We start from the raw sequence: 26,098 nt of genomic DNA on the forward strand, positions 1-26,098 counted from the left end.
ATTGGTATATCAACCATATAGATTGGTTATCCTATGGTGATATCAATAGTATTATTCAACTAACGGCCTACACAACAATCTCGAATATTCCTATCAACTCCCAATGTAAATTCCCTACAAAAGCACTATTGTCCCACAAGGCAATATCGTAGAATATTAATCAAGGTGCTATGCTTTCATCGTTATCACAGACCATAGAAGTCGTTCCATGGAATCGATGGATGGAAACAAAGGTATTGAATTGGAAATCTAGCGTATTACGGAATGGGAAATTTCATATCATTGTTGGTATATCTAATAACTGTTTTAGCATTCAATAACTCATTACAGTCCTCAACGGGAATGATATCCGTTATGAAATGTATCGTGATAAAATGATATTCACTTCAAATTGTCAGCATCGGTTGAATGGAAAGCATTGGTTCTGTTTACAGGCGGAGTTGACAGTTGAAAGTGGATCTCGCTGTATCAAATTTATCGAGATTGTGTATTTGTGTTCATGTGAGCGTAACAGAGCGGTCTCGGTATTAATAATAATTATTATCAAAGCTAAGCTCTGATAAATTCAAATTACAGTATCGAATATGCTCCAATAATAATTGAATATGGCTAATTGGATTGGAGTCGTTGTGAAATTGGAGAGAAGTATTATCATTATCATCCACTAATCAGCTACCAGAAAGTTTCTGTAGTGAATGAGATCTGAGGGAATGAATATGTAATTGGAATTGTGAATTTGTTTCTCGATGGATTATTAGAATTGCTTCATCGTATTGTATTGTGCATTAAGCATCTCTGAAATAATTCCATGGGATTGAAGTCATACAGTTTTAAACGATATATGAATATTAATCCGTTATTATCAAGATGCGATCTATTGTCATAAGTCTTCTATGAAATGTATGGGATGTATCATACACTGAATGAATTGTTTAACTGTATTGATTGTTCATTCTGTATGAGTTTCATGAATATTGGAGGTATCAACTTCCAAATAATATAAACCTGTGATAGATTCAAATGGGATGAAAATGATCCAGTACCCTTTTTGATATTTCACATTTTATTAATGCATAAAATGTTTAGAATCATTAGATGATTTCTAATCTATCCCAATAATATTTTAGTAGCCCTAGAAGAAAAGTGAATACCTTCCATCTATATTAGTTATATATAAAAATAATTATCATTAATAAAAACATATAAAAATTATATATAAAAGCTCTCATCGATATTATTTTTGTAAATATATTCAATCCAGTATATTTAATCCATTCCAGCAAATTCAAAGTAGTATATTATTTAATTTGGATAAGATCTATAATATTCGTATACCTCCTATTCAGAGGAAGGGGTCAAATTCCAAATAGAGTTTGAAAAGTCTTCGAAAGTAGAATCTATAAACATTGTTAACTTGGATAAGCTGCAGTATCGAAGACCCGCAACAAGCCCCATGCCAAACTTTATAAGACGCAGCAAGAAACTCGACTTCACAATCATTAAATTCAGTTGACATAGTGGAAGCTGAATTGTCAATATCCTTATTTCTGTTATTTGAACAAGCACACAATCATATCTTTTTTAATCCATTTCGTACTCGGCTGATGTCGTTTCAATTTCGAATGGAACGGATACAGCTTTCTACATCAAGGAGCAGCGTTCACGAATGATAGGAGGGGGTAGGTGGCGGGAAGTGAGAAGTATTGTAAAGTGAGAAATTTCAATTTGTAGGCTCTTTCTACGGCGGTGGAACGCAAAACTTTTCGCTTCTCCTTGCTTCGAACAAGTCCTGATAGCTTGAGATTTGTGTGTTTGTGGATGGCGAAAGAGAAGGAGAAGAAAAAAATAAGAGGGAGAGATTGAAGAAGAAGAAGATGAAAGAAAAGGGGAAAAAGGAGAAGAAAGAGAAGGAAAAAATAAGTCTGTCGGCAGTGGAGAAAATCTTTGTGACATTTTCCATCTGTAACTTGGATCAATAGGTCTGGAGGCGAAAGAATAGAGGAAATTACAGTGGTTGTCTCCTCTAAGAGTAAATTGAGAGAATGTTCTAATTTGGAAATGCATGTTATCATCCTCACTGGAATTAAGATTTTCAAATTGATTTTTGAAGCAGTTGTTGGACATAGATATATTAGTATGATGCATACTGGCCAAAAATGTGTATTTTAGGGCTCCATTCCACCTAAATTGAGCAAAAGGGATAAATGATAATAATATAGAATAACTAATAGGAGATCGAGATCTCGACTAGATAGTGAGTAGGCCTATTATATTGACTAGATATTGGACTTGCATACATTATCTAAAGTCGCGGAGAAAAACCATATTATACGAAATTCAACCTCTCGCATCTCACTGATTGAACTTCGAGATAAAAATGATTATATTCATAACTGTATTCAATTTATGATCCGTAATAAGTTATTTCTGAATGTTTTGGAGTATTTTTAAGAGGATATACCTCGAATCCTCCAATTTAGATGGACAAAAATATTTGTTGACTTTTTGTGGTAGGTATTCATATTATTATTATTAGCGTATGGCTTTGAATGGTGGGGAGACCCAAGGGTAGTTCCACCTCGCCGTATATAGTCCAAAGCTCCCTAATGGGAAACCGGACACTAAGGTTATATAGTGAGCACAATTTTAAATTTACACTTTTCACTTCGAAATAGAGTTCATTTTGATGTTAAAAAGTCCAATTCATATTGAACGAAAACGACTTGATATAGTCATAAACACCAATCTTAATCATTAGAACGATTCGGAATACTTGTTTAGGGTGTTACGCCATTATCAATCTCTAGTAATCAATCTCTAAACTGAAAGCTTAAACATTGAGAAGCAGATTATATAGTACGGGTGATACTCTACAATTGACCTTCAGCTGTTGACCAATGAAGGTTGAGCTCTACTGTCATTGGCGGCTCTCTTGTCCATATTTGGTCGAGTCTAGTCTCGGCCAATACAGTTGAGCTAAGTTTTCATAGGTCGACAGCTGATGACCAATCGTAGAGTTCCAACCATACTATAATATTTTACTGCTCTATGTTAAGCTTTCAGTTTACCACATATTAATAATGATGTAACAACCATAACCATTATCTCAAATTGTTTCAATAAATCAGTGTTTTTAAGAATATCAGGTCGTTTTTATTCAAGATATAATAATATATTTGACTGGAAGACTAGCTACTAGATATTATCAGCTACGAAGAGCTGCAGAATGTATTGACATATTGAATGAATTCAATCAGCATACTAACGTATAATAACATTGACTAAATTCATTATTCACTTTAAATGTAGATGTAGAGGGGGCCTCATGAAACGAAGTTCAACTTCCAGGCCTATATATCACTTTTTTGTCTGTCACAGTTTACATATAACTAACATATTGAATTCACATATCCTCTTGAATAGAAATGGAAAACAAATAATCCCCTTCAAGTACCCTTTTTTAAATTGCTTTTCAGGACATAATAAACAATTATTGTAGATGAACAATTTTGAAAAAAAATGGATTTCTATTTTTTATTTCCAACTAACATTTTATCTGATTCTCAGCGTTGTGATAATATGTTGTTTCCCGATTAATTGAGGAATTCATTCCATGAAAATCTTGTTAACTTGACTTTTCAACACAATTTGTAAGACTAGTAGCTTATAATCTACTTCTAAGTGGCTCATGATACTACTTACGAGCAAGTAATATGTTCTAGAATAATCTTCTCTCTGATGCACTACACAGCTCTGTAGAATTCACCAGCAATTATTTGCTTGGCATAAAGTGTACGAAACGCAAGCGAAAGGAGCTTAATATAGAGAAGACGAGTGTGCTCAGAGAAGTTAAGCTCCTTTCAGAAGCCTATGAGCAAAATCATTTGAAGCCCATTGAGACTGCAAAGTACTCTGTAAACATCGTCTCTCAACACCACGAATCTGTGTGTCGGTAGAAAATCCTGTGTAATAGCGAGTTCTTCCTAATTAGATAACCTTTATGAGAATAAGTCACTCCACTTCATTCCAATGTCTTCAGTATCTGAAAGTTCTAATACTATCACAGTATTATCATCAGAATAATGATTATTGGAGTTGAGATAAAGTGAGCATATGCGAGTATGATGAGTATCGAATCGCATATCATATTTATTTAATTATTTCATAATTGTATGCTTTTTATGAATCAATTTCTCACTCTATAATATGACCCTCTGTTAAGAAGTTATTGAACTTCTAAATTGAATGTCTATGAGAGTTCTCAAAATCAATATTTCATCATGAATGTCGCAATGAGATGCTACAAAAATACATATCTCAGAAACCTTGAATAAGTCAATCAATCTTCAATTGATTGATAAGTTACAGAGGAAATTGTTGAAATTATGATGCATAAAAATCATCAGAGAGCAGTTCTTACACCTTTCAAAAAGATTGCTTACACTGATGAGGTAAGTGTATAATGAAAATATTTTAACTTAGCATGTAACATACTAAATAGTATCATAAAGGAAAAATAGCATGAGAATAATAATTATATTACAGCAATAGTCGATTTAAATTTTAAGCCGATCCTACTGTCAAGTCAAGCCGGTTACTGTCGAGTACTGTCTATTATTACTGTTTTGGCAGGGTGAGGGTATGGCATAGTAAGAGAGACTACCAGGGTCATGTAGCTTGACGGAAAATAACCACTAGGGCTATCGGCTCAAGCTAACAGTGGAATTTGAAACATAAACACCTTATATACTATGCGATATCTAGCTATCGTTTCTCTATGGTAGTATGTCACATACTAAGCATTTTAAGAAGATTTGCATTTTTGAGATTTGCAACTTTAAATTGTTCATCTTCATATGAACAGTTCAGCGTTGAACCATTGAATACAAAGAGAGAGAAAGAGAGAGAGAGAGTGAGAGAGAGTGAGTGAGATTGATGGTGCACACAGCTCTGTATCAACTACACTCAATTTTCTTGATAATAGTGATCCATATGGTTCATTGACTCCAGTATAACATAATTTATCTGATTGATTCAGCTTTGATATTTTTATATTGTGTTCTGAAATAGAACCAATCTACAATGAAAATCCAGATTTATAGCAAAGGATAGCAGCTATTTTCAATAGCGGAAGAATGAAGCTGAAAACTCGGTTTCATTCCACTTTTTCAATGTACAGAGTTTCATCTTTAGCGACGTTCGAGCTCTATGTTCAATAAATCCAAATTAAGATCGTCAGCAAGACCCATAAATCATCTATGTGATTTGATTTGCTTATTTCATTTCAACTGGCAATCTGCTCTCAATACGGCACCGACCAATCGAAAGCCAGAATCTGATTAGGTTAGCAGCCTCATTGATATTTTCAAGATGCTGTAATCCCCCAAGACTTTATTAAATCCGTCTTCGCCAACTCATCTTTCAAGAGTTACAACTCTGACTTCTGTTGCAATCCGTGATTGGAAATTCGGAAATCGAGGATCTCGTGCTCTTATGAGTACACTGTAGATTTTTGTGAAGGTTGGATTTCCGTTCAGTATCAAGAATAAATAATAATCTGAGGAGTTAAAATTCTGTTAAGTATCGGGAATAGAATAGAATAGAATAGCTGCATTTATTTTTACCTAGGAGGGCGGAGTTAGGGCGCAGCCGGCCCTCTCTTACACTCAACCCTCCAATACAACGCTAAATAATTACTAGATTGAACAAATCAAATTCAGAAAAAATTCAATATTACAAAACAAGGTGAATAAATATTATTAAAATACAAAAATAATAATCAATGGAGAAAAAAAAATAACGAAACCTAAATTATAATTGAGATATGAATAGAAATTAAAGAATAAATACTGAAAAAATAATACAATGTAACAAAAGAAGAAGTGGAAGTAGAAAAAAAGAAGAAGAATAAGAAGAAGAAGAAGGAGAAGAAGAGGAAGAAAAGGAAGAAAGAGAAAGAGAAAATACAGAGTAATCTAGATATGACGAATCCAGTTCATCGAATTCATACTCAATAAGAACTAGGCCTCAATCTAATATAAAATCTTATTTGCACCATTCCAGAACTAAATTCAATCAGAACTATTCATTTATCTTTTAAATCGCAACAACAGCGTAGAAGATTGAATCCATTTTTACAGAATTGGGAATGTGACACCAAATCCTTTTATAGTAGTCTAAGGGCTATGATACTGTTTTACAATTTCCAATTATTATGATTCCATTATTATTATGAGTTTTTGTCTCTGTTGAATAAATAAATGAGTATAATTCGTGATTAATAAGAGGAATTTTAAGTGTAATAGGCCTATGGGAAATATTTGGATTACCCAATATTCAGTTTCAACTCCTCTCATGGAATCTCAGTAGAGCGTAACTCATTATCAATTACTGGATACATTATGTTGTTTCCTTTCGATTGTTCCCAATCCTCCAGAACGTTTCGTAAAATAATATCAGAATGAGAAATTCAACGAACGTTCCATAATGAGAATCATCCAAACATTCTTGAATGTAATTCGTATTTCCACAGAACAAGAGAACGCCTAATGCTTGGCAATTCCGATTTAAATATTTCGACTTGGAATTCAGTGGCGGCGCTGGATTCTGTGTCGAGTCTGCGGGTGCGGTAACGCACATAAATCTAGGCGAGGATTTACATAACGCGCGCGGTTACAACCGCAACTCCGCCATTGTTGAGTTGTTGATGTTAGTGTTCTGACAAAACAATTAGAGTCGAGACGCAAAGTAGAGACGAGAAGTTGTCGAGTTGAATCAGTTATTGTGAGAGTTTGCCGGCTTGGCCAAATCATGAATATCGTTGACAGACAGCTAAAAGTTGAACGCTGCGTTTGTATTGACTGGATTACTAATTCATGACTCCACTTGAATTTATTTCCTTCACAACGGTATGAAGATGGAAATATTATGATGTGAATATTATACGATGTCAATTTGCAGTACAAATATTTTAGTTGAGTCCAAAAGGTATTCAACACTATCATGTAAGACAAATAAAACTTGGGTACTGAAAACGTCATTGTCCAATCTATGCAGCACAAAATTCATTTTTGCTGCATATATTTAATTTGATAATTCTCATATTAATTTATATTTGATAGGCATATTGTAGTTGGTTCAAAAAGTATTCAACGCTATCATGGAAGACAATAATGAGATTTACTAATAAAAATTATTTATAATTTTATGAATTTCCCTGATAAAAATTAAAAATACTGTGTATGTAGTTGATTCAATTTTGAAAATTCAAAATTGTTTCAACTCTCTGTTGTTATACTAACACTACCATCGCTGACAGTAGATACTGAATAATTGCCTTTATCAAGGGTGGTTTTGGGACTCTTGGTCACCTCTGCCATTCAACCCTAGATATATCCGAATATTTGTGTTTGAATATTCATATTAGAAATTGATAAATAATAGGGTAGATGAGAATCGAGAGTTAGGGGAGAAGAGTAAAATACAATATGACAGCTGGCGCAACTGATTGAGAGAAAGCGGTAATGAGGGAATGGAATAATATGTACAGATAAAGATAAAAAAATAGTTGATTGTAGAAGGCTTAAGGACGGAGAGAGAAAATAATATGGAATTCATTGTTGGGCGGGTTATAAACATCACTAACTCTTCATTGGGGAATGATTGTGATATTTTTGGTCAATATCCGTGAATATTTACAAAGAATAGTGAATAATAGTGTAGGTGGGAATCGTTATCACTATCAAATGACAGTGTGAGATGAAAGAGAGTTAGGAAAAGAGAGGAAAATACACTCTTATTAGTTTTACAAAACTTAAATGTTTAGTTTTCGTTCAACAATGTTTCTAAAATCCACCGCTTCTCATCTTATCATGTTGCTATCTCATCTATAAGCACTTCATCACTTGAACGATGTACTCTCTTCATAGTTGCCGTGATTCTCATGAGAGCCCTTTGAGTACACAGACATTCAGAGATGTTCACTTTCAACTGACAGCATTCCTGAAAGATGTCTCCCATTCAATCAAGGCTGACATATGGAAGTGAACCTCATTGCGGCAGTCATTTTCCTAGGTGCATGTGAAAGCATCCCTAATTGCTTTCAGTGCCCTAGTCCATGAATAGGGTGAGTCTTGCCAGGTATCCATGGCTCTGCTCTTCATCGTCCTATTACGCTGCAACAAACCTGAGGGCTTTAATTATCTCCGTTCCTGTTAAATTGAGTAATCTATCCATCAATCACCTGAAAGCATCTCGTTCATTGATAATCAACATGATGAAACATGATGGTTCATGAAGTCATCCATATTGAAGATCCATTTCAAGTTTTGAAAATGATATGTTTTGATGATTGCAGATGGAAAAAAAGACCACCAAGATATTCTAATGAAGTGAAGTTCAACAAAATCAATGAACAAATATAAACTTTACTCTGCTAACTACAGGATGAATTGTATTAATGATTGTACAATACAATAATTACTGTAGAGTATTGAAAATCTTCTTCATTCCTTCCTTACCAATATGATTCTACCTGATCTCAGATTGTAGAGCACAAAAATACGCCCAGAGGAATTTTGAATTATACATCTAAATGGTAACAATCGGAAGATATTGTTGATCAAAAATTAAAATTCATCAAAATTTATTTTCTCTTCAAATTTCACTCATTTTTGAAAAATCATAACTCAGTACTCATTAGAGATAGAGAGTTCCGAATGATCTCATTTTATTCAGAATTTTATATTCTAGAAAAAAGGCGGGAGCATCTTTTTCTGTCCGATTACGAGATTTGGCAGAAATAGCTGAAAACTAAAATAAGCCGAAAATACGAGGTTTTTGGGCTACTCTGTATCTAGCACAAGGAAATTTTGCATGAAGAAATTGGTTCTGGACTTCTCTTATGTACCCAAATAATATATTAAAAAATCAGATTCACAATATAAATTGCATGCACCAATGTATATAGTGACTGGACTAAAGTTAAAATGTCGGAGTAGGAGGTAATATGGTCACATTCTTCCTCTCCCAACATAGGATTTCTGAACTGGGGAGTGAAAATGGATAATGCATGATAGAAGTATAACACTTATCACTCTGCTGTATTCTCAAAGATAATTAATTACCTAGTCGAGCATACCAGATCAAGTTATCATTCTATTCATGAAATCATCCACTTTGAAGATTCATTTCAAGTTTTAAAAATGATATGTTTTGATGAGCAACGAGACTCGTATTCGTCATAATGTTCCACAACTCAAGAACACTAGAAAGCCAATCAACAACTTATTTACAGTTCCGTAGAGCAACTAACCGTGTTTCTCGACGTGCGCCATTTCAAACTTGAAACAGAATCTATTCAACGATACAACCTTCAACAGCAGAGAACAGAGATAACAACCAGAGAATCACAGCAAATATCGTCGGCAGTCAGCAGTTCCCATGCATGAAACGGTGAAGTTTCAAGTTACACGATCATCCAAGTTGCAACTTCTCCATCATCATCATCATCTTCTCCTTGATCATCATCATCATCTTTTTCTTCTTCTTTTTCTTCTTCTTTCTCTTCTTCTTCTTATCTCCCTTCTCCTCCTCATCATCGTCGAACACCACCTTCTTCCTCGCCACCACTACCTCCATCTCTTTCTTCTTTTTTTTCTCTTATATTTTCCTCTTCCTCCTTGTTCTTATTCATCTTCCTCTTCTTCTTCTCTTTCTTTTTGCTCATCATTATCATCATCAACTACTGCTTCATCCACCCATTCATCCACTCCATCATCTTCTCTTTTATCTTCTACCCCTTGATAATCTTCTTCTTCTCTATCGTACTTCACCTTCTTCCTCTTCTTCTTCTTCATAAAACGTGTTCTCCCACTTCTGCCTCCACTCCTCGTCTTCCTCTACCATCTCCCTCATCTCTTCCACCTCTATCTCCTTTCCTTCGCCTTCTTCTTCTCCTTTTCTTCCTTCTCCTCTACCTTCTTCTTCTCCTTTTCTTCCTTCTCCTCCACCTTCCTCTCCTCCTTTTCTTCCTCCTCCACAACCTTCTTCTTATCCTTTTCTTCCTTCTCCTCAATCCTCTTCTTCTCCTTTTCTTCTTTCTCCTCCACCTTCTTTTTCTCCTCCACCTTCTTCTTCTCCTTTTCTTCCTTCTCCTCCACCATCTTCTTCTTCTCCTCCTCAACCGCCTCCTTTTTCTTCTCACTTTTTGTTCTTCTTCATCTTCATATTCATCTCCATCCTCCCCATCTACCCATCTTCATCTTATCTACATCATCCACTCCTCATCTTTTAGTATCATCTTTGCCATTATATTCCCAGCACAGCTTCCACCTCAAGGCTATCGACAAATGAAATCATCGATAATCGAGACGACTGAATGGGTGATCAGCTTGAAGCTTGCAGCGCTCTGATGAGATATACAACTCATCACAAATTACTCCTACAAGAGTAGACCCAACTAGGTTCCAAGAGCCGATTGACAAGATAAGGCCTGTTTGATAAGTGTTGGTTGAACCGCATGGAGCAGTCGACAGACTTATCGCATCCCAAGTCATTAGCACGACATTCATCGACGTTTCATTGCTTCATTGCTGCCAGTGAATCAGACCGCCTAATGGGCGAACTTATGCAACCAACTCCGAGTACCGTAGTCAACAACATGGAGGAAAACATTAAAGTCTTATAGCAGTTATCATGAGAGACTCTCAAACACAAATCGAGTTTTATTGCTCACGTCAGGTGGAAAAGAACAAAATACACTACATCAACAAATCATCATATCAGTTGTTTTGATCTCTGTTTAAATATCTGATAGAATAGAAGTCAATTTTTCAGATGAGCAATTCAAACGTTCCATGAAAAGAGAAATTTTCCATCGCTCTCACTGCTTCAAAACAGTCGTTGGGCCATACCAAAAGCCCTGTAATTGATATGCGTCCTGGAAATTCTGATAACAGACCTGAGCAAGCTAGACTTCACGATATTATTATCATTGTAATTAGCACTGTCGAGTATTAGGATCAATCAAATGTTCGTATCTTTCAGACCGCTGTGTGGGTCAAAAAATGTCACTCTTGAAGTAACTTATTATTGTACAAATGAATGAGTCTCAATTCATAAGTACAGTACTTGGCCACACTGGAAGCTCTGGTTGAAATTAGTAGTGATGGAGACTGGATTTTACAGCTTTTATTGCGGTGATTGAAAATATACAAATATAGTCTGTTTTTTTATACAGACATGCATCCAATTATTCAAACGTAAGGAACAATCTGTTTACTGATGAAATTGAAGCGCTTTCGAGTACAGTATCTAGGATATTATCGATAAATTTATCAGTTCTAGACATCGAGTCATCAAATTAGATTGAGAAGTTGAGTCCTGAGCTTCAGATCCACTTTCCTTCATTCTCCTTTTCTCCTACATCGCAAGGAAAGTTTTATAAAAGATTTCCGTTTAGACGGAAGATGAGAACTTGGGAGGAAAATCGAGGATTTTATTGTAACGGTGATAAAATTGAAGTAATCCTTGTTCTACTGCTACTGATATGAGTTTCTCGGAGTATTTTGTGTATGAGGTAATTTTTTGGTATAAATAAGGTTATATATTTTCCTACGATATATGACTAGCTGGTTAGAGTATTTTCATTGCGTGAGTGCAAATCCTCCATGATAATTTGCAGACGAAAGTTATAAAAATGTCTATGAAATGTTTATGGAGGAGGAATTTCAGTTATATTGCTGCATGCTTATATTGTGATAAAACAAAGTTTATGCTCTCAAGTTTATACTTTGATGAACCGCAGTATTTTTTGGGTCCGTAGGAATGTATTTCTGTTACTTTCTTAAACTGGGTATAGTTCAAGCCTCCAGAAGCTTCAACCTTCTCATATGAAGATCCAGTCTGGAAAATCTAGAAGTTTATGGAGTATTTCATCGTGAAATGAAACCTCAATCAACGCTGCATCAGTGAAAGGGTCTGGGCTTCCTTTTTATTTTCGAATGAATGAAGAAGAGATGTTCCATTTTATTCTCGATTTTTTTTCAAAGAATTCATAAAGGATGAGACAAAATAACTTGAGAATCATCATTTTACTAAGATTCGAAGTTTAGTTTACTCACACGCTGCAAAATAATTATGCAAAATAATGTTAATAAATAATATGTTCATAATATGTTAATAAATTATTAACATGCAAAATAATTATGTTTATCATCGGAGTGAACATTACCAATCACTTCCCATTAATTTGAGAAGCGTCATTTTCCATAACGGATAGTTATTTTTTTGAGTATCAATTTTCTATTATGATATTGTGATTCACTTTCTTATCCGTATGATTCTGCTCATCACTCATTGAAGCTTTGATCATAATATTTTCATGTGAGAGCAAGAAATAATTGCATGGATGCTCGCAATTTTCACTAGAATTTACATGAATGGAGTAATTTTTCTGTTACCTTCATCTTGATTCGTATCATTTCCATCCATTTACTTCTTTGAATAGGGTTTGAGTTTCAATTATACTGAGAAATAGATCGGATATTCTATGGTTCCAGATCAGGGACTGGATCTAACTGCACTTTCAGGGCTCGCCATTTCTACCTTGAAATTTAAGATGATTAAAATTTTATCATCCAGCATTTATGAATAGATTGGTAACTGGCTTCATTGGCATACGTTTTGAACTAAAAATGTGAAAAGTGGAGTTGGAGAAAGACTCCTCTACCACTCAACCCATATGGATGATAGATTCATCGAATCATCAAGCTTTTACGAGAATCATGAATCTGTTAATAGATTTATGGCGTTATACATTAAAGATATTCATGGCTACCCAGCTGGATAGCTTCGTTCCCCACAAAACCCGATCAAACTCGATATTGGCTTCTAGAAATCGTATTAGAAATTCAATGCGGTAATAATTCAATTGATGAATCGAGCGACCGCCGACGCTGCTGATAGATTTTTGTTTATTTCCAGTCAACTCTAGCGTGAATCGGAAATTCCGGGACGCTTTCCAGAGCTGGAACCAGGAAAACCGCAAAGTTATGTGCGCCACTCACTTGTTTATGGCGATGGTAAAGGAAAGCTATTGCTTCAGCGTGTGTGTCTCTTTTCTCTCAATGCTATAAAGCTTGCTGCATATGCCACCGGGAACTTAAATGCGATCATTCGCTTCATAGAAACTACCCAAAAGGTTCCAGCTGCGTTATTAGTACTATTATTTTGTGTTTAATACAATTTGAAATCATATATTATTGATATGATCTTTGTGATACTTTCAATGTATTAATTATAAATAACAGGGCACCAAGCTTCGCTCCGGAGTACAAAAGCATAAAAACATATTGATACACAGAACACAATTCTTTCAATTGATTGGGGAAGGACCAACAGGCACAGCTAAAACTGTTTCTCCCCCGAAATTTTTTGTATACACTATGAATACGGTAGTCCAGAAAGTAGGTTATGTTCCATACACTTTCGAATTCCAATTTTCAGTCTAAACATTTGAAAACAGAAAAGTTCGAATTTAGATTGTTCAAAAACCAAATCCAATAACACTATCTATCCACTTGAAACTGTAAAATAATGATCAACTTTGGTAATTTTGATATAGGTACTTCAATTTAAATAAAAAGAATAATGTATTTTAAATAAAATTATATTGTTGTCAACAAATCAGATAAGGTTGATCAAGTATGTTTGATCAAACACAGTAGTGTTTGATGAGATTTAGTTATATTATCCACTGAAGATGACACCGTAGAAGTTGAAACATGTTTGTGTATTTCTCGAATAAATTTCTTGATATTATTTTTACCACCTATACTATATAATTGCATTATTCAAAAGCCTTTCTTGAATAATATTGATTTGCAGGCTTCCTGATATGCTTTGTGTAATTCTTAATTCATTTCCAAAATTGAAAACTGAATGTGACATTCAATTTGGTTGTTTTGAGCTTGATCATGAATTCCCAAAATGAATACAAATTCTTCTTTGAAGCTGTCAACGAATCGCAAACAATAATTAGCTTGACAGTTGATGAGATAACAAAATGATTTCAATCAAGGAGCAGCAAAGCTCTCAAAACTAATGCGATCAAACAAATTGTATTCAATTCTAAACTTCATGTAGATGAAACCAATACAAGAGATACAGTTCATGCTTTCCAATATAATGTATAATCAAGAAAGGGGGAAAAATTGATATTACTCACATTTTGGTCTCCTCTTCCATTTCCAAACTGTATCCACTCCAAATCAAGAACAATTGTTCGGAATTTAGTATTGTTCAGTTTCTCAGTTCACTCACTCACACTCAATCACTTACTGTAGTGTCTTGAAATCACTTGGTTTCATTTGAATTTGATGTTCCTTCCAATTTTGTTCAATGAGTTACTGGATAAATTGGATAATGTTTCACAATTATTTGAAAATTCTCTTGTACTGGGAATAACGAATCCAAGAATCCTTCAATATCAAATATCAATCCATAAAAAATATCATTCTTACATAAAAATAGAATCTATTAAAGAATTAGGGTTTGTTCTCAGTTTTATTTTATTCGATTGAATAAAGTTATCTAGAGTATCAAGCCGTTGAAATGATACTTCTCATGCGATTTTCAGCTCCTTTTTCTCACTATAAGGTGGGGCAATCAAGGAAGATCAGATCAATGAAAACCGCCCACAGGAGACAAAAATAATGGGAAGCTAGAATAGGCAAGCAAAGATGAGATGAGATTCAAGTGAAGATTTGCGGTGGCCCCATTCTGAAGTTTCAGGAATGTAGGTCATGAAGGTCTCTTGAAAAATGCAAATGTTCCAGGAAAAGCAGAACTGGCAAAGGCGCGTGGTATTTCTAAGATAAAAACGAATTTCAAACGAATCGCCCTAGGCGGATACCGCACTCATCTTTTCAGCCCACTTCCTCTAAAAAAAAAATAATGGAAATGCTCAGGACGAGTATGGTTCCTGTTACAAACCATTAAACAAAATCTCTGAATTACTATTTATCATTTTGAGTTGAGAATACATAATTGTACCAATGTTAGCGGAATATTTATGTTTATTCTCGAATGAAAAGAGCTAGGAGTAATTCCCATATAAGAATGATTTTGAATAGCAAACATGCTTGCCTTTGATTGGTTGATTGTAATGATTTTGAACATTCATTTGTTCACTTATTCATTTTATTTATTACATCATGACAAGTAGGAATATGAATACGGAAGGCTATTCTCGGTGCCATTACATAAACCAAATATGGGTTTTGTGATGAAATAACAAACATATGACTGACATATTTTGATATGATGAACTGACTGATGTTTGATAACTTGATCTTCCTTTACAGATAATCAATGCTTCTTTCATAGTACAGAGTGTATTTTAGTATTTTTTCAAAACCTTATTTATTATTTCTCCATTATTCGATGTTTTTTTGTTTCTTGGATGAAAATCACATCACATGTGATTATCACATCTTGAACAAAACTTTGAAAACTGCATTCTTGTCAGCATAGCCTTCTTAAAACAATAATAAAGCAATATTTCATAGTAAGTAGGTGTATGGTTCGAATCAAGGTTAGTCACGATATAACAATTCCAAATTTGAAAAGTCAACTTGATTTCGTATGTGTTATCAAAAAAAAAAAAAAAATTAAGTGAGTATCGATATTTGATCGAGGTTGTTAGGATACTTGAATACTATCAATGATAAATTGAAAGTTTGTTGTTTTAAACAGTGAGGATTCGACTCGAAAAGTGTATTGAATCATCAAATTAGGTTCATGATACTGATTACAGATATCATATTATACTTGAAACCTCAATTTCCAATATCTGATTTAGAAAATCTTCAGCTATTCATTGTGAGAAACGGAGAAATGGACATGAGACTCCAAATTCTCATCTATAATCATACTGGAAGAAAACAAGAAGGACATCTCTCTTAACATGCTTTTCAGGAGGTGCTCTAAGAACATTCCAAGTGAGAATATGAAATCGAACAGTGCAACATTTCTGACGATGTTTCCTCAATAGGGTGAATTCAACCCATTCAAGTCAATGCAATGATTGCATTGTTAGCGATGAAATTTAAGTTTATACAGAATAAAAATACCATTCCTAGTCTACAAAAATCTTCTCAATGAGAATCTTCTCACACTAAAATAATAATACATTTATAAATTATAATAATAGAACTGGAGTTCAGAGAATAGATTTTTGTAGACAAGACAGGAAAATGATTGATTCTACACCATGAAAATATGTAACAGAAAACAATCATGAGATCTAACTATAGTATTTTGTTATCAACCTACAACTTGTTTGATTCCCCGGTATTAACACACCTTATTTTAGTAATTGGAATTTTTCTGGAACTGATTGAATTATTATATCAATATAAATGGATCTTGAAAGATGTCAATATCTGTGTGGATCCAAACAACACGTATTTTTATGGATATCGTAAACTGAATGCTTATCGCGATTTCGAACACGCGGCTTACTTTGAGGTTGTGTCGCGCGATCCACCCCCGAGAACAGACGATGGCCGAATGAGAGCCGGCTTTTTGCTGCACTCAATGGTCGCCAGGTGGCGTGCAATAGGCACGCGCATGCGCACAATTGGTATCGTGAAAAGTGCAACAGCCCCCATTCCAGGGCTGAAACAAAGAGGAGGTCATCGAGTGGGTGGTGAGTGCATTGAAGAGAGAAGGAGCATCACCCTTTGACCCTGGAAATGAGTTGTCAATTGCGTGTACTTAATCCATGTGTAAGTGCTCAGTAGTGATGTTAAGTCACGGAAACATGAGGCTGGACTTGGATGGATGACCGTGTAGATGGGAAGAGAAAAATAACTTCACTATCTCTCATCCGGTGATTCGTTATCGTCCTTGAGTTGAAGGTTTTTCCATGATGGACTCTAAGCATACAACTAAAATCTAGTCTATTCTAGTCCAGCCCTGTAAAATCTATAGCCTAGGTACAACTGTACGATAATAGACTAGGTCCCAGCTGCACTTACATCTGCTAAATTTAACCACGGTTAGGTATCTTTATTGCACTAAAAATATATTGTCAAAAAAGCTTGTTCATTGAGTTTTGATGCATTCATACTGTTAGGTGGCGTCACTTGAGACCGGCTACAATTAATGAATGTATGTGCAACTGGGAGTATGAGTATTTAATTAATAAATAAGATAAAATAATCATGGTATTCGTTTTTGCTACGTACTAGGCTGAAAGTTGTATTTTTTCCAACATATTCCTTTCCTCTCAAAGGTCCCCATTTGTATGAAAACTATGGAAATATCTTGGGCTTTGAATGATGAATTGGGAAACTAGATCTCCAAATTGTGAAATGCTCAATACTTGTTCAAACATATCTCTTGACCTCAAAACTACTTATAAGTTATCACTATAAATGTTCTCAACAGACACTCATTACATGAAAAACTGTGTTATATTTCTTGTTGATCTCAAATCGTATTTGTTCTCATTTAATTATCAATTATTACTGATACAGATATTTGAGAATGGAACTCTACAACCTGTAACCTGACACTAGAAATATTCAGAAATTCTAAAAGAAACTGATGCATTGTAAAGCTCACAATATATTATGGAAACTCTCCCTCCTTGGGCTGACAAAAGTTTCTCTTGATACACCTTTAAGTCGTTCAAACTCATTGACCTCATTGTCAATCACTATTTTCACACACAAAACAAAACTAAAATATCACGAACCATGTCAATCATCAATACGATCTCGTGTCAGGTTTGATAACTCGAATAGACGTGTTTGTGCAGGTTTCACTATGGAAATTCATCAAAGAGATTCTGCGTGAAGAGATCTATCAACTCCATGCAGATTGGAAATAGGAGAGCACTTCCCTTTCGGGCCTCTCAATCGCTTGAGGGGATTTTGAGCGTGGGACGTAATAAACAAGAAAACACCAGAATTTCACGGTTAACATTGGCGTCAAAGCTTTCCACTCTTCAATATTCACTCCAATCACCAACCAAAAGCAGTTATTAACACGAAAATGCCTAAAAGAGAATGGAACAAGAGAGAGGATAGATTGGCCTCAAAAGGTGGAAGATAGAGATGGTGTACTCCGACGTCAAAATAAACTCCACCGATATCATGTAGTGGTATGAGTTGAAAAGTATTTGAAAGCCTCAATTTCCTGACTTTGGCATTGCCTTACTATATCCCATCACTGGAAATATCATCAACTCAGAATCTTCATCGTGATATGATCGTCGATTGTTCCAATAACTCTCGTGTTTTTATGGGATGAACTTTGAAAACCAACTGCTATTCCCAGTGGCACAGAGAACTCCTATAATTTCGTCTATCAAGGGAAATAATGGTGAGAGGTGGCCTTTGAAATATACGATCGGATGATAGATGATACACAGAATATATATTTGAACAGTCTGCATATTTATGTGGTCGAGAAGGTTCTCTGCCACTCTACGTACTTTTTTCGTTACTTTATTCACTTTGCACTTTAATTTATAAGAGAAATTTATTGGAATTATTCTTCCAAAATACTCACTGTAGACTGTGAAAGAATTTTCTTGATAAAACCTTTGCATATTTTTATTAAAATACTCTAATTATGAATTTATTTTTATTTAGAGTTATTGGAGATTGATCTAATGATATTCATGAATCACCAGGAACACTGCAATGTTTTTGTTGCATACAACAACAAATATATAATAACTCGAATTAGAATCATCATTGCATGATATATACTCACTTTACTCTACTTTTCTCGGCTCTACAGTCGTGGGTGGACTTCGGCCACCTCAACATAGCGAATTGCATGATATGAAGTTTCTAATTTTGATAATATAGATAGAATTGTATTTATTTGAATATAATATTATAAGAATGATCGAATAGAAGAATAGTGAACTTCTATTATCAAAGTCAGCTTGATTGTGCCTGCACTTCATTGTTTGGGGAAATACGTGATAAAAATGTTCTTTCCTTCAGAGTTATGGAAATAACGTTAATTGATACTGTACTCTCAGAGGTCATCGTTAGTCACGTGCATTCTCCTGATTGGACCAACTACGATGTTGATGAAAAAAATATCTCGAATGAACTGCAATCAATGCAACTAAATAACGCTCGGCTTGCAAAATCATGCGACAAAAGTTGATGTTGGCATATTGCAAAATGCGAACTGTGTGTGCTGTGCGTCTACTAATGGTCACCTGTGCTGTACAGGTGATAATATGAGCTCACATCTGACGATCCAACTGCAGGTGAGATTCACGTAGAACTGTCAGCAGTTGTTGAATGGGAAGCATTGACGAGACCATTACAGGGTCTACTGACAGTAGTTTAAAGTGAGTCTCACACCCCTAGTAAATAATTTCTGCCGGTCAGACTGCCGTTTCAATTAGCAGTTGTTTTGCAGTTTATGATTCACGAACCAGGCAAGCGAATTGAGCTTTTGTTTTCGTTGTTTTAGAATTCCAATTTGTACATTTACGTCATAGCACGTTAGGAATTCGTTCTCTCTCAGTCAACAACTACGTCACTATCACGCATGTTCTCTCATTTTTACACTCACTCTTTCTCTTTTCTTTTTGTGTGGCAGAGAGAACCAGGAGTCCTAACTCCACCCTAATAATATCAAATAATCAATCAATCAATTCTCTATCTCTCTCTCTCTCTCACTCACTCTCTCTCTCTCTCTCTCTCTCTCTCTCTCTCTCTCTCTCTCTCTCTCTCTCTCTCTCTCTCTCTCTCTCTCTCTCTCTCTCTCTCTCTCTCTTTGGTCTTTATCGCTCCGCATGATATGATCGTGTCTTATCTCTTTTGTTTTCCAATTCCAATTCCTCTTTCTAGCTGATGGATATTCAATATAGTGGAGGTCGATGTAAAATAATTAGAAAAAATAACAGTTTTGAATCCTCCCATCTGGGTTCCATGGCTCTTAACTGGAATGAAAATAATATTAACAATTTTGAACAGCGATAGTTATCATGATGGAGTTTTACATCTCAATAAATAACCTTGATGAACATTGAAATATGGAAAACATTGTGGAATTATAGCAAATAATTATTTGAATTCGATTCAATTGCTTGCTTCTATTCTCTTTGTTTCATTGAATGGCTGCCATCCACTTCTGTGGATAGTGAAAACTGATTTGGTTTTCCTTCCTTGAACCTCTTCACTCTCCCCAATTTCCTAATTCTAGTGGAATTTTTTTTAATGTTTGTAGTCTCTGGATATAATGACTCCAATTGCTTCAATTATGACTATAATAATTGCTTCTCACATATACACATATTGTTGGTACGATTCATGTACTGTGATTGTGAAGTTGAATGAGTTTAATCAATTGATCATTCTACGTTTGAAGTATAGGGTAGTAGCAATAGATGAGTAGGATAATAGGGTACATCTCACATACAATAAAAGCCACGATAAGTGAATGACTTCACTCGTATAATGATTTATTATCAGAACTGTCAAATGAATAAATTATTACTGAATCTTGATACCTTCTTCCAAACATACTACTGTATAGGTTTTGTGATGACTAAATGACAAAACATTGACAGCACACGCAATTAATTAATTTATACAGTTCAATTTACAGTTTTAATTCATATAATTCATAATGAATTAATTTTTCATTATACTACTAATTTCACTTCTAGTTGGTGTACATGAGAATTATGTTGGAATAACTCTTTATTTATTCAACAGAGGCAAAAGCACATAATTATAGAATGATTGAAAATAATTGAAAAACGGGTTTCTTCCATTCCCGAATTTTGATTGAAAATCAGTCTAAAAGAGGTTATGATTCAGCACTTTCTAACTTCATGAATTGAATCCAATCTTCAAAACAGAATGGAGGACAGCAGGACTTTTTATATCGTAATATCCACTTGTGAACTGGAGAAGATGGATCTATGGTATACAGTATAATTGTAATCGTATTAGGAATAGAGAAACTCCTTTCCTAACTTCTATTGCGATCTGAACATTTATAGATACGGACGTCTTCCTATCATCCTTTTAATCCATTGAGACTATGGGGGATGCGTGGGATCTGGAATAGTTTGAGAAGTCCATCAGTAGGCCCTACAAACTGTGTTAGGGAACGACCTTCGAATTCAGAAAGTGATAAATTATACGAGTAGAGCGCCATTCGAAACAGAAAAATCTTTCCTTCTAGGTTTGCCGAACGATTTATCTTTAATTGGCGACATGCCTGGAATCCTGGAATGGCCAAGTTCACCCTGACAAACATGAATGCCACCAGAGTAATACGTTTGTTTATTTGTTTGCCTCTACTATTATTTTTGTCGGGTGCCTACTAAAAATGCTTGCAGCCTTTTATCGGATTACCCAGATGAGAATGTTTTTCTTTCGGATTCCTGAAAGTGAAAAGCTTGTGATGATGTGATTAGTATTTAGAGACCCCTAGAACTCCGGGAAAATAACAACATTAACCACGTTGGTCTCTCCACGAAATTGGGGGACAACGTTCCAAAACTAAATGGTTCTCTATAATAATGTTCCATTCTTGGAAGCCACTCTTCGATTTGGTTTGTAATGCTTTCGATAAGTTCTGATTGTTAATAGAGATGTAGAAAAGATTAAAGTTTGAATAATTGAGAATTGGAAACGCTTCATCTGGATCTATTGCTCATCTATTAGAAGAGTTTCAAGTTGTTGAAAAAGCCTCTTGTTTCTCAGGTCTTGAAAAATAAGTAATTTGGTTTTGTGGAATTCTATTTTTGTCACTTTCATTGGGCATCCTATGATCTGGTTCAATTATATGCAATAATTTATGAACGATTTCCTATGCTAACGCAGCAAAAATATTATAGTTTTCAAGATTTGACATTGGGACCGGTTGCACGAAGGTCTGTGGAATTTCAACTTCAATTGAATACGTCTTCTGCTTCTGTGATTGGTTCTCGTAGCGTTCAACCGTCATTCAAACACCGTTAAAATTCAACAAACCTTTGTGTAACCGGGCCAGATTCATTGAATATCAATTGACAGATTGAATGTACTGGATCTCAACTCATAGAATCTGTTTGGATTGAAACAGGAATCTTTAACAAAAAACTATGAAAGAAATGGCTCGGGGAATCAAAACTAGGTTAAATGATACTAGACTAAAGAGCTTGAAATAAAAGACTGAATGGATTTCAATGTTCACCTGAACTGCTACTCACAATTTAAATTATTTGTTCTCATGCCATCTTCTCTTTCTCTATCATAAGTAGAATATGTAGTTGAAGTAAATATTATAGTTGGCTCTACGAAATTTCATTTAGTACTTTAGTAGTGTAGTGGTTCAGCTTTCGCGTTGTTCGGTCGGTATGGCGTTACGGTCTTACAAAAAGTATTTTATTTTATTATAATATTATTAATTTAAGTGATATTTCACTTCACAGTACTTGACGTAATTAAAGTGTGAGCTCTATCCCGTCCTGATGTAGGATAGAAATGCTTTTGTTCTACATAAAAAGACTCTGATGAGTTATCTTGCTTTCCTCAGTTCTCAATATCATTTAGGATACAGCAAATTTAAGGTAGGACATCAAATAAAACAGCTACTCCTAATCTTGAAAACATTTATAGAAATAGAATGTTCAATTTTAATATTATTCCCAAGTATTTTTTTTTTCATTTTGATAATAGCCTCTCCCTCTTTAATGGGCCCTTTTTCATCTCCACACACTGGTACTGAACATGTATTGTTATTGTACTGTTATTGAACATGTAATTAAGGAGGAACAATTGGTTAAAAATACATTAAACTGATTTTTGCCAATTGGATATTGGATAATCCCGAAATACCGGGATTGGAAATCAGTCCCGGGATTGACATCCCTAATTTTAATGTTCACCTGAACTGCTATTCACAATTCAAATTATTTGTTCTAATGCCATCTCTTATTGAACTCTATTCTTTCATGAACGTTCAATAATTGAATCGTTTCCTTCAAGTTCATCTGATGCACTTCCAGGTCCAAGCTATTGACCAAAACTCTGCACGTACATGTCATCAATTAGATGCTCACTCCATTAATTCTGATACGCATCGGTTGCTCAAAGCTCAATTCATGGTGACCATCACATAAGACAATCAATACATACAAATTGAGTTGATTGATTGCCTGTTTTGATGGTAAATAAGTGTTCATACCATTTGCTGATTGTTATTGCATCCACATACCCACTCACCGGCTCACACACTCTCATATAAATGTTTTGTAGTCACACATAACATGAATGATATATCTGTAGTTATGTACAAACATCTACTGCCTTTCATCTTGATTAAAGGGACCCATCCACTTTTGAAATGGCGAATAGTTCATTGGAAAACAATTACAGAGCTCTATAGTGACATTCACTCCGAACGGTCAGCATTGGCTGCATGGGGAGCATTGAAGTTATTTAAAAAAGATGCTGACAGTTGATAGTGAGTCCAACTATAGTAGTATATGGTGGACTAGACAGGAGAGATGATGACATACGACGAAATTGGATGGCAAAGCACTTCATGTGGTGACCTCAATGAAAGCTTCGGAGAACTCCAATCAATACATTCTTGGAAGTATGGACTGATGGAATTGCCTTGTATGTGGTGTTATTTTGAGATACCGGTGTCAGTGCATGGATATCACTCAGCTCCATATTCTGGTAGGTATTGGGGATGAATTTTTGAATATTTTCGGATGTGGTTGGCTCGCAAACGTTTTTATTCCAGTGTGTAAATGCCATAGATTTGTGATTTTGTACCGCAAAAAAAGCGAATTTCATTTTTCAATGTATTATGTGTGGTAGAACCTCCATCTACTCAAATCGCCATGCTGTCAAATGGATTACTTTTTACAAAGCTGATCGCAAATTTAGCTGTTAACAAGACTGGTAGGAATATTCTACTTCAGATTGTAAACTACATGAGAGAAGACTTATTTTCATATACTACATCCCACGCCTGGCTAACAACTAAATTGTTTACTGTAGCCATATATATTTTGATTCGTTGGCATCCACTTTCAACTTTCAACCCTTTGTATAAAACATAATCAAAGATAAAAAATACTCTTATATCTTTTTTCTATTCTATGTTCGAGAGCTCTTCAATCTATCATCATATTCTATGGAGCAAGCTTCTACAATATAATAATAATAGGTATACGGTTGTGAGAATGTAAAAATCGTTCAGGAAGAGTAGTCTGGTGTAATTCTCTCATTTTCTCAGCTTTACCACTGATAGTTGGAATTTCTTGAAGTATACCGATCATTTTCACCGAGGAGAGGATCTGTGTCTAAAAAATCTCCGTTAGTGAGATATTTCTTCTTCACCATGAATAGCTTCATCCAGGCGGAATAGATTCTAGTCAAAACAACGTGATAACTCACTGAAAAAGAGCGGAAAGTCATTTATCACAGATTTCGGCAAGATACAGAGAGAAATAAGGATACAATCGAGAGGGTTCAGTCGCCCCTCGCTAGTAACGAGCGAGCAAAACGATGGGAAATTAAAGAAGAAGAAATATTTATCCTCTCAGAAAAGAACAGATTCTGACAAGTGGATTCAGGCAGGATGCCAAATGGATTCCGTCGCTAAAACTCGTGAAAAACAACTTTTTCTTCCGCTTATGGTTGAAGGAAATTGATTGAACATATGCTTGGTCTTTATAACACTTAAAACTCGGGCGTTTATTTGAAAAGTCGTTCATTTGAGGGTGGCAACTGAACTGCATTGAGGTTAAAGCAACAATGCACTGGCGAATGACGTTCTCAACCGCAAGCCTCTCAATCAACTGGAATATCGTTCGTCGTCCCCTACCACACTGGCAACCGACCTTTATTGAGGCAATAAACTTGGATGTAGTTTCTTGTTGAACTTAATCTGCCAAACAAGCTAGTTTTGTAAGCAATAAAACTTTGCCACTTTGTGAGGATGTGCTACTTGAAAAAGATTGAAGATGTAGGATGCTCGAAGGATCATTGAAGTGAACTAAACTGCAGTACTAAAGAGGCCATTCAATTTATTTGGTCATTTAAAATTTATGAGAATGAAGATTGGAATGCTTTTTAATTTGGTATTCAGGTTATTGGTTGGATTCTATGAGATTCTCTGATTCATTTATTTCAATTGTGACTGATGCTGATAAAAACATCAATATTTTGTACTTATATAATCCATACATGCTTAATATTATATTATCTGTTCTTATGCTATGAATAATCCATACATGCTTCATATTATGTTATCAATTTAGTCCATTCCAATTGAAGAAGGAAAACTTTGAGGCTTTTGAATTCTGATTTCTTGATTCAATGACTTGTTTCAATTGAGGATGTTTTCACTGTTGACTGCATCAGTCCCTGTGAATCCAGCTCCAAGAATATTGAGATTCGATAATTGAGTTCGAGGATCAAAAAACGTTTTGATATTCTTGCTATAATATATAGAGCCCGGTTTCTAGAACACTAGGGGCCGTTTGCACAGCCAAAGCTTAAACTGAATTTAATCAGCTGTTGGCTTAAACTCAAAATGAATCACAATATAAGGAACGATACTTAATACGGATTTAATCCAGTTTAAAATTGAATTCAGTTTAAACTGTCACTGTGCAAAGGGCCTCAATCTAATAGATCATCAACCAATAGATTATGTGGATTGATTCGACCAAAATAGCCTATCATAGATTTAATATAGGCAACATTTAATGGCTCATTAGGGTTAATAAGTGTCCTAGGAACCGGGACTGGGAGTTTCTTTTTTTTTTAGCCTCAATATTGATCTTGTTTCAGAACCACATCCTATGAAAAGGTAATGTTAACGGCATCAAATAGTCATCTGGATAACTGTTTTCCACACAAGTGGGAAGTGGAAGTTGAGTTGGCGGTAAGATGTCGACGGCAAGTTGACAATGAAAATCAGGCCGATGATAAGTTGCATGAACAAGTTGGCAGTGACAAGTTGGGGACGTGAACTGTGGCAAGTTGCAGCGACGACAAGTGGGTTGTGACAAAAAGCTTGGTGCAAAATTGTGTCG

General features: G+C 35.0%; 1 protein-coding gene across 11 annotated transcripts in view; it reads right to left on the reverse strand.

Annotated features, from left to right (window-relative positions):
* The window catches only part of LOC111057346, a 214,491-nt gene extending 197,888 nt beyond the window's left edge, over positions 1–16,603 (reverse strand). The window contains exons 1-2 of one of the 11 annotated variants that reach the window (XM_039434057.1): positions 16,366–16,603; positions 14,228–14,456 (exon numbers count right to left, since the gene is read on the reverse strand). In XM_039434057.1, coding sequence (XP_039289991.1) covers positions 14,228–14,247 — 20 coding nt within the window. In that variant the 5' untranslated portion in view covers positions 14,248–14,456; positions 16,366–16,603. Of the gene's footprint in view, positions 1–14,227; positions 14,490–16,331 lie in introns of those variants that run through there. The other 10 variants (XM_039434059.1, XM_039434053.1, XM_039434058.1 and 7 more) reach the window with 10 other exon arrangements.
* Between the last annotated feature and the right edge of the window lie 9,495 nt (positions 16,604–26,098).

This window comes from Nilaparvata lugens, chromosome 8 (assembly GCF_014356525.2).
Source record: "Nilaparvata lugens isolate BPH chromosome 8, ASM1435652v1, whole genome shotgun sequence".
NCBI lineage: Eukaryota > Metazoa > Arthropoda > Insecta > Hemiptera > Delphacidae > Nilaparvata > Nilaparvata lugens.